We start from the raw sequence: 11644 nt of genomic DNA on the forward strand, positions 1-11644 counted from the left end.
AGCGATGCTCGGCATTCGTACTTACCTTTCAGACGAAGCGATGACTGCCGTCTTCCGCCCGCGTCCATAGTTCGCTCGTCGGCACCAGCAGGAAGCAGACGACGAGAAGTGGACGATCTCGCGCGATCAGCGATAGCCAGCGGGGGAGCCGGTCAGAGGCAAGTATCACATATAGCGATATCGCTGCTGCGTCACAAAATCGGTGACGCTTTAGCGATATCGCTATGTGTAAAGCCCCCTTTAAAGGGAATCTGTCACTTTTTTTGTACTATCAGCTGCTGGCATTATCAGGGGTTTATCTACAGCATTCTGCAATGCTGTAGATAAGCCCCCCATGTAACCTGAAAGATATGAAAATAAAAGTTAAGGGCCTTTTACACATAGCGAGATCGCTAGCGATATCGCTAAAGCGTCACCGATTGCGACGCAACAGTGATACCGCTAGCAATCTCGCTTTTTGTGACACGTACCTGCGACCGCCCCACACCCCGCTGGACATTGCTGATTGGCCCAGAACATTCGAGGGCATTTTGTCCTCGTTGGCGTCCCGCTGGCGCCGACTAGCGATGCATGGACGCAGGCGGAAGTCGTCATCGCTGCGGTGTGACAGGTAAGAGTGACCGCCGATGGATCACTTATCGCTACTGCGTCTCAGGTGAAATCTGCCTGTCTGGCAGCTCACTAGCGACGCACCAGCGATCTTGACCAGGTCATATCGTTGTCAGGATCGCTGGTGCATCGCTAAATGTAACAGGACCCTTAGTTTATAATCACCGGAGGGGGTAGTCCGGTCCCTCCCATCTTCATATGATGCCGTCCTCTTCCTTTCCTGTAGTAGCTCCGGCACACTGCTCTGCCCTGCAGAATACTGTAGTGCGCAGGTGCCAGACATCTCCCGACGCCTGCGCACTGCAGGACGCCACTACAGGAAGTGAAGAGGATGGCATCGTATGAAGATGGGAGGCGTCGGACCAGACTGCCCCCTCTGGTGAGTATAATCTAACGTGTTTTTCTTATCTTTCAGGTTACATCGGGGGCTTATCTACAGCATTACAGAATGCTCTAGATAAGCCCCTGATGTCAATGCCGGCAGCTCATAGGGCAAAAACAGGGTAACAGATTCCCTTTAAAAGCGAACCTGACGGTTGACATGCTGCCCGATCCACAGGCAGCATGTTATAAGACGAAAAGCACACTTTAACCCCTTCACGACACGTTCCCCACATGTACAGCACGTCGTGTTCCTCCCTTTGATGTTGGCTCCGGCGCTAAGCCCACATCTTTCCCAGCACACGTCAGCTGTTTTGAACAGCTGACATGCGCCCACAACAAACGCGGGTGGAATCGTGATCCACCCGCGGCTGTTAACCCGCTAAATGCCGCTTTCAATCTCTGACTGGCATTTAATCTGATCGTGCTGGAAGTGCATCACTAATCCCCACCCATCGGTGACCCCATCACATGGTCATCATGACAACCAGAGGTTTCCAGCAGACCTCTGTGGTTGTCACAGCCAGATTGCTTTGAATGCTACCTGGTGGTCAGCGCTCATAGCAAGTGAGCATTTCTGCTACACAGGCGATCTGATCATCGCCTGTGCGTAGTAGAGACGAACGGACAACTGCAGCTTCTACTACTAAAGACGCATGCAAAAAGTTAAATAAATAAAAAGTTCAAATCATCCCCATTCAAAATACAAATTAAAAAAAAAAAAAAAAAATCATACATACGGCATCATTGCGTTCAGATGCGACAGATCTATCAAGCTATAAAAAGAATCCGATCGGTAAACGTCAATCTCCAATCGCGGGGTGCCGACGGGTTGTCATGACCACTTATGTTTGACTGAAGAGTAGCTGAAGGCCCCTTCACGACCTTGTTATTTTCAGTGTTAGACATTTGCTCCACTTCTTCCTAGAGCAATAATTTTTATTTTTCTGTCAATATGGCCGAATGAGGGCTTGCTTTTTTGCAGGACGAGTAGTACTTTTGAACCACACCAATGATTTTACCATCAAACGGGAAAAAAAAACCAAAAAACCTCAGTGTGGTGAAATTGCAAAGAAGTGCAATTCCACAATTGTTTTTGGTGTTTTGTTTTTACCATTTTCACTAAATGCTAAAACTGACCTGCCATTACAAGTTTGCAGATAAAAATATATATATATATATATATATATATATATATATATATATATATATATATAAAAAACACTACACATGTTTAAGTGATGAAAAACAATTTAAAGTTTGGTTAAAAAGGCAACATTTTCCAATACCCGTTTATTTTTTTGGATCTTGAGAGCGGGCTTATTTGTGCCATGAGCAGACATTTTTATACCTTTTTCGGGTATATGCCACCTTTTGATGACTCCATATTGCATTTTATTACAATTATGCGGCAACCAAGACAATTCTGGCGTTAAGAATTTTTTTTTTTTTATAGATTAGTATTTGCTGTGTTCAGAAACTACCTAACGTTTTTTGCTTTATTTTGAATGGGGCGATTTAAACTTTTTTATTTTTGTAAAATAAAAAAATTGATGCGTTCCCGTGTGGTTGGCGGGCGCGTCAAAACGACACATCCGCATGTCCTGCGTACCCAATGTTAAAGATAGGTACGCAGGACGCATGCAGAAGTAGGCGGACCTAAACAGAAGTTCGAGTGGGCGGAGCTTCAGGGAGGAAGTTTGCAGCCGTCCACAGAGCCCCGGTATGCAAGTGTGAACTTAGCCTAAAGAAAAATAAGTAACGTGTGCATGAGACGTGACGATTCTCATTCACTTTGCTGTCATCAGGAAACCCTTCAGGTTTTGTGAAAAATCAGATCCAAAAAAAAAAAAAAAAGATAAATAAAATAAGTGAGTGCACTGACCCTTAAGAGAGATTCGGCAATCCGTGGGTACCTTACATCAGGCACTGCTCTAAGCTCAGCAAGGTATGTTTAACTGTGAAACGCCACTTTGATAGTCACCGGGACAGAGAGCACGATGCAGACTAGTAGGACAGGCGGGTCCACAGCCTACTGCCCTGAACTGACAAGTCTCTGCCTAAGTGTTCGTATAGCGGTGGCAGCAGAGTCAGACATACCTGGCTGAGTTCATGCAGCCAGTAACTAACATACTGCCCACAGATTGGGTTGCATACATCAGTAGACAGGTTATTTTTGAAGGGAATCTCATGATTTTTTTTTTTTTTTTTTTTTTTAGTAGGATACTAATGGTATCCTGAACTACAGCTTGGGCAGCCCATTCAAAATCTAACATTTTGTTGCAGTAGCATCTCCAGTTTTCTTGCTGTAAGCATTGGAGAATTCTCAGCCGCATGCCAGATAATCAAGCATATGTAAATCCAAAGTGAACATGCACTGCTCTCCATACCCCCACCAATCCTTCTACAAAGACATCTGTGATAGAAAAATAACAGTATGGGATACCCCACATGCGCAGATCCAAGGGAAGCATGTGGAAGATTTTTACCATCACTGACATCGGTGCAGAGGGGTGGCCGGATTATGGTCAGTGAAAGTACAAATATTGCTTGATGCCTCCTTAGGTCTGTGCATGCTGTGTATTCGTATACCGTCTTACTATCACCGACATCAGCGCAGAGTGGTGAGTGGTTTGGTTCAGTCATTTTATTGCAAAATGTCAGTTCTTGGGTGGTTTGTGAGCTATAAAGGTGAATTTAGTTGGCACTTCTGCCGCAAACAGTCAAGTACTTCTGTAAATTGTATACAATTTGAAACATCTTATCCATGCAGTCATAAGAAACCTCTGGGGATAGTTCTCTCTCTCATGGGTTCCATCATTTTTACCTGAAAAACCAGAATTATTCCAATAAAGTCACTCATGGTAGTTTTATTTTTTTGCCATTTCCTTTTTCCTACTCCTTTTTTAAGTGCCATAACATACAGCGAGAGAAAACTGGGGGGAAAAAAAAAAAAAGTAAACACGAAACTAAATATATTTCTAAAATGTGCTATTGACATGAAATTCTCACTAGATGTAACAACCCATCCAATCCACAGAAGCAAAGAAAGCAAACTATAGGAGGTCCACAAGTTAAAAGGGTTGTCCACTACTAGGACAATCCCTTTTCATTCCCCATATTTGGTCCCAATAAAATTAAAAAAAAAAAAAGTTTATTCTCCCCTCCCAATGCTGTTCCCGCTGTGTCTGCATACTTGCATGACATGTGGTGCCCGGCGCCCAGAGCTGGAGTCACTGTCCCCGCCTTCAGTCGAATTGAACATGAAGATGTCAGATCACCTACAGCTTTGACTGCCTCTTGATGTTCAATAGCAAGGACAGTGACGCCAGAGCTGATTGGGCACAGGGGTCACTTATACAACCGCACAAGGGTCCTGGGACCACAAGTGTCGACACTGCAGGAATGGCGCAGATACCGGACGTATACGCGTTTTTATTTTATTGGGGCCAAGCAAGGGGAATGAGAAAGGGTTGTCCTAGAAGTGGACAACGCCTTTAAATTACATGTAATAATGAGAAAGGATATGGATAAAGTATTAAACGCATGAAGAAATAAGGCTGCGTGCACACGCTGCGGATTCCGCTGCGTTTCCGCAGTGGTTTTGGCCGCTACGGACCCGCAGCAGTTTTAGCTGCGGTGTACAGTACCATTCAAATGAATGGGATTAAAAAACCGCTGTGCCGACGCTGCGGAAAAATCCGCGTGGATTTGCTGCGGTTTTGAATCCGCAGAAAGAATTGCATGTCAATTCTTTCTGCGGAAACCGCTGCGGGTTCCTATCTCCACCATTGTGGAGATAGTGAATCCGCAGGACCAAACCGCAGGCAAAACCGCAGATAATCCGCAGGTCTTTGGACCTGCGGATTATCTGCGGTTTTTGCAAAATCCGTGCGGATTAATCCGCAGTGGATTCCGCAGCGTGTGCACGTACCCTAAGTGCAAAAACCATGGAAAGTCAAGACACCAGCTGAAATCTATCAGTAATTAGAAAGCAATCTACCACTAAGTCAAAAATAATATCAGCTGGTTCAACTGATGGTCTATAAAAAGCATCACAAGAAATATCATGATGGGTAAAGCCAGTGAGCTGTCTCAATACTTTATTGTTGCGAAACATACTGATGGCACTGACATAAGAATTTCTAAACTACTGAAGGTGCCAGTGAGCACTGTTAGGGCTATAATCCAAAAGTAGAAAGAACATAATTTTACCTCTCTGGCATTTTTTACCGTTCTCTCTTCACATGTTCAATAACTTTTCCCTAAGTCATTTCTCATTATTACACAACTTAATATGTGGACATCTATGGTATTTCTTTGCCTGTGTTTTGGATAGGTTGTTACCGACATCTGAGAATTTGAAAGAAACATTAAGAAAAATATTTACTTAGAAAATTGGTGACTTGTTCAATTGCTTATAGCAACATTAATATGCAAAGGTTGAAATATGATGGTTTGTTTATTTTATGGAACAAGTTAATAGTTTTGAATGACAATTCACTTAACTATATAATGTACTGGGGAAAATTTTATGTGGTAAAATGGTTAGGTTTCTTTTACACTTACCGAGTTTTTTGCTTCCCGTTTTTCGCAGGCCGTATTGAGGTGATTTTTGCGGTCTCCCGCAAAAACAGGTTGCAAAAAGCCTTCTCGGACCGCCGTTTTTCCCTGCTTTAACAAATACTATGCACTGCAATACTAAATGTTTTAAGATGCTCAGACAAGATGGACTTCAATGGAGGACCTACATGACCACCACGAGGGCTTTCAGGATGCCTATAGCAAACTTGATAACCTATCAGCACCCCACGGATCCATTGCACAAGAGATGCCCATGAACACAAGCTAGCCTTGACGATTGACAGCAAAGCGCTAGCTATGGGCACCACTGTTACAGGCAGATGGCTTTGTAAAAGTTGGCATCTGCCAAGTATGCTGTGGGCCAAGTCTGAATTTGCTGAATACTTGCCCTATGAGCATAGAACGTAACTTAGCCTACTATTGTCAATGTAGGTTATTTGAAGCAATTTAGATCAGTCAATGAACAGAACCATTTTCTTGCAGGATTGCCATTCTTCAGTTCCTTTTGCCCAAAAGGAGTCTGTAGTATACTATTGTAAATCCAGCATAACCAGATAAGAGGGCAGAAGAGCACCTTCTCGTGACAGTCACTGGTGGGGCCTGAACCTGCCAAGAGCAAGCAGTGTTCCCACAACAGGTTACCCTACCCAGAGCTGCTGCCTTCATTCACTACAAGGAGCTTACGAGTGCTATGTAAACAGCTTCTGTCTTCTCAGGGCCATAGCTGTCTGTCAGACAATCAGCCCAATTACAACTGGTAAGGCTAGGTTGACATTGCGTTAGAGGCATCCGTTTAACGGATGCGCTAACGCTGATGTCGCTTTTGACATCTTTTGTGCCCTAGCGCTAACTATATGCGCTAACGCATGGTAGCATTTCGCTACCAAGCGTTAGCCATACAAGTCCATGCACAGCGAACGCGTCCATTCGCTGTGCAGTAGACCAGATGCACCCGAAAACGCTGCAGACCGTGTTCGAGGGTGCATCAAAAGTAATGAATCATCGCTAACGCATGCCGATTTCGGCATGTTAGGATGCGTTACTATTATTGCGGCCAATGGGTGCGTTAATGCATCCGTTACATAGCGTTAGTGCCGCTATGTAACGGATGTGCTCAACGCATGGTCCCTAACGCAATGTGAACCACCCCTAAGATTGGAGGAACTTTAAAGCAGTGACACCAAGAAAAGTGACTGCAGATCCAGGAGCAGCCACCCCTCAAGTCAGATGTGCTATTGACACTCAAGAAAATTAGGCAAAATTGACATTAGCTTTGATGTGAACAATGTAATAGTGAAAAAACAGACAATAGGGAAGGCGTTTTACACGATGCACGACTGAAGTTAGAAGGAAAGTTACGTTCCACCAAGGCACTGGAACCTTTTAATGGCAAGAGTAGCGTAGTCCACTATTAATCACGTAGTCCGCACTAGTTTTGATGGCAAAAGTAGAAACAAAATTAGGATCAAGTCAGCCTAATCTGTCATGACTGTCAAAGATCCACAGGAGATAGTGAAAGTGTGAACAAAGCCTATGGCTAAGGAGGAAATAAAGGGCCGACACTTTCTTCCACTACACTCCTTAGAAAACTGGTGATGATTTGCGCGCAAGTCTGAACACAGCGTCCTATGTCGTGCCAACATCGGACGAGTGAAAGCCAACATTACAATTCAAAGAAAGCCCAGATGAACGGCACCAAGGCTCTAATCCACCAGCAACAAGTCGAGGATCAATCACAGGCACACTGTAAAACAATGCTGGGAATAACGGTGGTCAGCATCAGAAAAAACATGCTAAAATTTGTAAAAGATTGAAAAAGATGCGTCCTGGTCCTGTTGAAGCGTCTGTGTATGCGAAACGGCTGTCGTCCGTCTTTTTCCCCCGCATGCCTCATGTTATCTGCCCGTCCTTTACTGTGTGACCTTTAATGGTTGAATAAAGAAACACTGCACTACAAATCTGGGTGAGTGCCGCATCTTTTTCCTTCTTTTACAAAGCCAACATTACCGCTCACCAGGATGTGCACATGCACCCCCAACTCATGTGTCACAAAGGCGATAAGAGCTCCATGAACAGCTTCAGGATATGACCAATGGAGGGAGCCCACTGGGAGAGCAGACGCCGGCCCTGAGCAGCCCAAAAGCACCTCAGGATACGGAGGCTGTGATGGCCACTAGATCCTCTGTGACATAGGCCTGGAGTCAGGATGTGACCAACGGAGGGATCGCCACTGGGGCCCCTGTGAGCAGACGCCAGGCCCCTGGCAGACCAATAGCACCTCAGGATACGGAGGCCGTGATGGCCACTAGATCCTCTATGTGACATAGGCCTGGAGTCAGGATGTGTCCAATGGACGGGGCCACTGGGGCCCCTGTGAGAGCAGACGCCAGGCCCTGGGCAGCCCATTAGCATCTCAGGATACGGAGGCTGTGATGGCCACTAGATCCTCTATGTGACATAGGCCTGGAGTCAGGATGTGACCAATGGAGGGAGGGGGCCACTGGGGCCCCTGTGAGAGCAGACTTCAGGCCCTGGGCAGCCCAATAGCACCTCAGGATACGGAGGCTGTGATGGCCACTAGATCCTCTATGTGACATAGGCCTGGAGTCAGGATGTGGCCAATGGAGGGAGGGGGCCACTGGGGCCCCTGTGAGAGCAGACTTCGGGCCCTGGGCAGCCCAATAGCACCTCAGGATACGGAGGCTGTGATGGCCACTAGATCCTCTATGTGACATAGGCCTGGAGTCGGGATGTGACCAATGGAGGGAGGGGGCCACTGGGGCCCCTGTGAGAGCAGAAGTCGGGCCCTGGGCAGCCCAATAGCACCTCAGGATACGGAGGCTGTGATGGCCACTAGATCCTCTATGTGACATAGGCCTGGAGTCGGGATGTGACCAATGGAGGGAGGGGGCCACTGGGGCCCCTGTGAGAGCAGACTTCGGGCCCTGGGCAGCCCAATAGCACCTCAGGATACGGAGGCTGTGATGGCCACTAGATCCTCTATGTGACATAGGCCTGGAGTCGGGATGTGACCAATGGAGGGAGGGGGCCACTGGGGCCCCTGTGAGAGCAGAAGTCGGGCCCTGGGCAGCCCAATAGCACCTCAGGATACGGAGGCTGTGATGGCCACTAGATCCTCTATGTGACATAGGCCTGGAGTCGGGATGTGACCAATGGAGGGAGGGGGCCACTGGGGCCCCTGTGAGAGCAGAAGTCGGGCCCTGGGCAGCCCAATAGCACCTCAGGATACGGAGGCTGTGATGGCCACTAGATCCTCTATGTGACATAGGCCTGGAGTCGGGATGTGACCAATGGAGGGAGGGGGCCACTGGGGCCCCTGTGAGAGCAGACTTCGGGCCCTGGGCAGCCCAATAGCACCACTAGATAGGCCACTAGATCCTCTATGTGACATAGGCCTGGAGTCAGGAAGTGAAGCACAAGGAGGAAGTCCATTAGAAGAGACGTAACAGCAGTGAGGGCTGCGGGGCCCAGCAGCCGGGGCCAGGGAGCCTTCACATGCGAGAGGCTGCGCTAGTGTGCGGCAGCGCCGCCATCTTACACTGCGGGCTGAGCAGAATGTACACGGCGGAGCCACGAGAGGCGGGCGCCCTCCAGGGGGCAGAGCACAGTGTGGGGGATGGGAAGGCGCGGACCCTCCACACTGACGCTGCGCGCCCGCCGAGCACAGCCGCAGAGACCCGCGAAAACCGCCCGGCCAGTGTGATGGGAGCGGGGCCGGCGGGCGTCTGCTGCTGCGCACGGCGTCCATCCCCGCAGGCCCGGGCCGCGCTCCCGCCTCCGCAGCAGCGTCACACACAGCAGGCAGCACACGCTCTGACAGCCCTCACCTTGTGGATCCGCTTCAGCGCCATGATGCTCTCGCTGCTGCCGGTGCCGGGCGGGTATTCGGGCGAGCTGGGCGGAGGAGGAGAGAGTCAAGGAAGAGGCGGAGACAGAGGAGGTGGTGCTGCCCTCCCCTCCAATATCCGGGACACGCTACAGCCCGGAGCCGCCCACACACGTCGTAAGCGCGGATTGCAGGCGGGCGTCTCCCAGCTGCTGCCGGCCGCCTGTGCTATTAGTATTGCTCTCAGCTCGCCCCTCCCCCCGTTCTCGGGCTCCGTCCTCAGCTCTTCGGGCTAGCCCCGGCCACGCACACCTCTACGTCACTGGCTCAGCTGCGGCTGGAGCTGTGCGGCGCGCTCTATTCCTTCTCACGGAAGACACGCCCATCTGGCATCACGTGAAGCCAAAAACGTACGGCACTAGCTTATGGGCGGGGCCAGGAGGACGTGCGCGCGTCCGAAGCTTGAGGTGGTTGACAGCTGTGGGAAGAACAAAACACGGCAATGTGTGAAAAGTGATGTCACGCTGCGGGGACACGAGCGGAAGCGGCGGGACTCGCTGCCTCAGCTTTTAGTTTCTTCTGCTCTGCCTTAATGACGGAGTCCGGTGTTATGCAATGAGGCGCGGCAATGCGTCACCGGCTGAATGACGTGGCCCATGACTGGGAATTATGCAACTAACGAGCATGACTATGCACCACTGTGTGACTGAGGAGCTTGGTACACTGCCGCCATTACCCACCGCGGGTGTTACCGAGCGGAGGAGGGGCGTGAGGCGCGCAGGCAGCCAGCACGGCCCGCGCACCCGCTGCGCCACAGAAACGTCCAGAAGAGCGCGAGATTGTTGCTAGGCGCGATCCCGGAGTGGGCGTGGCCAAGCAGTGTGACGTCTGCGCAGTGGCTTGTAACCGTCCCGAGAGGCCTGGCGCCTTGTGCAATGTGTGTCCCAGTGGCGGGAGAGTGAGGAGCCCTCCTGAGGCTGCAGCACCTGCGGGGGGAGCCCTATGGGTGCACTGTAGTGTCAGCCTGCCTTATAGCAATGGCTCTCTAATAATGGGTGCACTGCGCTGACAACTTGCTGTATCACAAACGATTAGTGTTGTCACCGTCCATATCTGTTTAACCCCTTAGATACTGATGTCAATAGTGACTATCATATAAATGTTTAAAAGAGTGGTTTCTCCCTATAAATCCCCATCGGCACCCTGAGATCATGATTGTGTGGTCCTGATGTTTGCCATGGCAATTCATGAGCAAATAACGGCGTTAGGGTACCGTTACACCTAGCGACTCACCAGCGATCCCGACCAGCGATATGACACAGTCAGGATCGCTGGTACATCGCTAAGTGGTCGCTAGTGAGCTGCCACACAGGCAGATCTCACCAGCGACATTGCAGGGGTCGGGGGTTGCTACTTACCTGTCAGACGCGGCGATCCTGCGTCCTCCCGCCCGCGTCCACGCGTCGCTCGTCGGCGCCACAGGTAGCGCAGCAGGAAGTGACCGACGAGGAATGGTCCAGGAGCTTCTCGCGCGATCAGCGATAACCAGCGGGGGAGCCGGTCGGAGGTAAGTATCACATGCAGCAATATCGCTGCAACGTCACAAAATCTGTGACGTTGCAGCGATATTGCTAGCGATATCGCAGTGTGTAATGGGGGCTTTAGAGTCTGCCGGCTATAGTGGCCTGTTCAGAAGACAGCAACGTTTAGATGGTAAAAATCAACCTTTTCATTCCTATCATGCCACTTTGTCTTAATTCCTGAAAAGCACCTGAAGGGTTAATAAACTGCCTGACAGCAATTTTCAGTATGTCAGGGGGTGTGGTTTTTAAAATGGTATCACTTTTGGGGGTTTTCCAATATACAGGACCCCTAAAGTCACTGCAAACCTGGATAGGTCCCGAAAAAATTATTTTGTAAATTTCTTTGAAAATGTTAAAAAAAAAAAAATTGCTGTTACATTTTTTTAGCTAAGTGCACACGTACTTTTTAGCCCTGCGGATTTTTCCGCGCAGAATTGAAGAAATCCGCAGGTCAAATGACCTGCATTTTTCCTGCGGATTTCTTCCTTTTTTCTTGGGGTTTTTGTGCGGTTTTCCTCTGCAGATTTCCCCCTGCGGATTTGGAGAATGGAGCAGGTGGAAAACCGCACAAAAGAAGTGACATGCTGCATATTTTGAACCACAAGAAAACCGCGCGGAAAAATCCGCAGCGTCTGCACAG

General features: G+C 49.1%; 1 protein-coding gene across 1 annotated transcript in view; it reads right to left on the minus strand.

Moving 5' to 3' along the window:
- The window catches only part of LOC141086090 (ubiquitin-conjugating enzyme E2 D2), a 125551-nt gene extending 115767 nt beyond the window's left edge, over positions 1-9784 (minus strand). The window contains exon 1 of the mRNA XM_073571782.1: positions 9423-9784. Within this exon, the coding sequence (XP_073427883.1) occupies positions 9423-9446 (24 nt within the window). The 5' untranslated portion in view covers positions 9447-9784. The remainder of the gene's footprint in view (positions 1-9422) is intronic.
- Positions 9785-11644: the final 1860 nt, after the last annotated feature.

The sequence above is a fragment of the Dendrobates tinctorius genome, unplaced genomic scaffold (genome assembly GCF_039654945.1).
Source record: "Dendrobates tinctorius isolate UK_male_01 unplaced genomic scaffold, ASM3965494v1 ptg000030l, whole genome shotgun sequence".
Classification (NCBI taxonomy): Eukaryota; Metazoa; Chordata; class Amphibia; order Anura; family Dendrobatidae; genus Dendrobates; species Dendrobates tinctorius.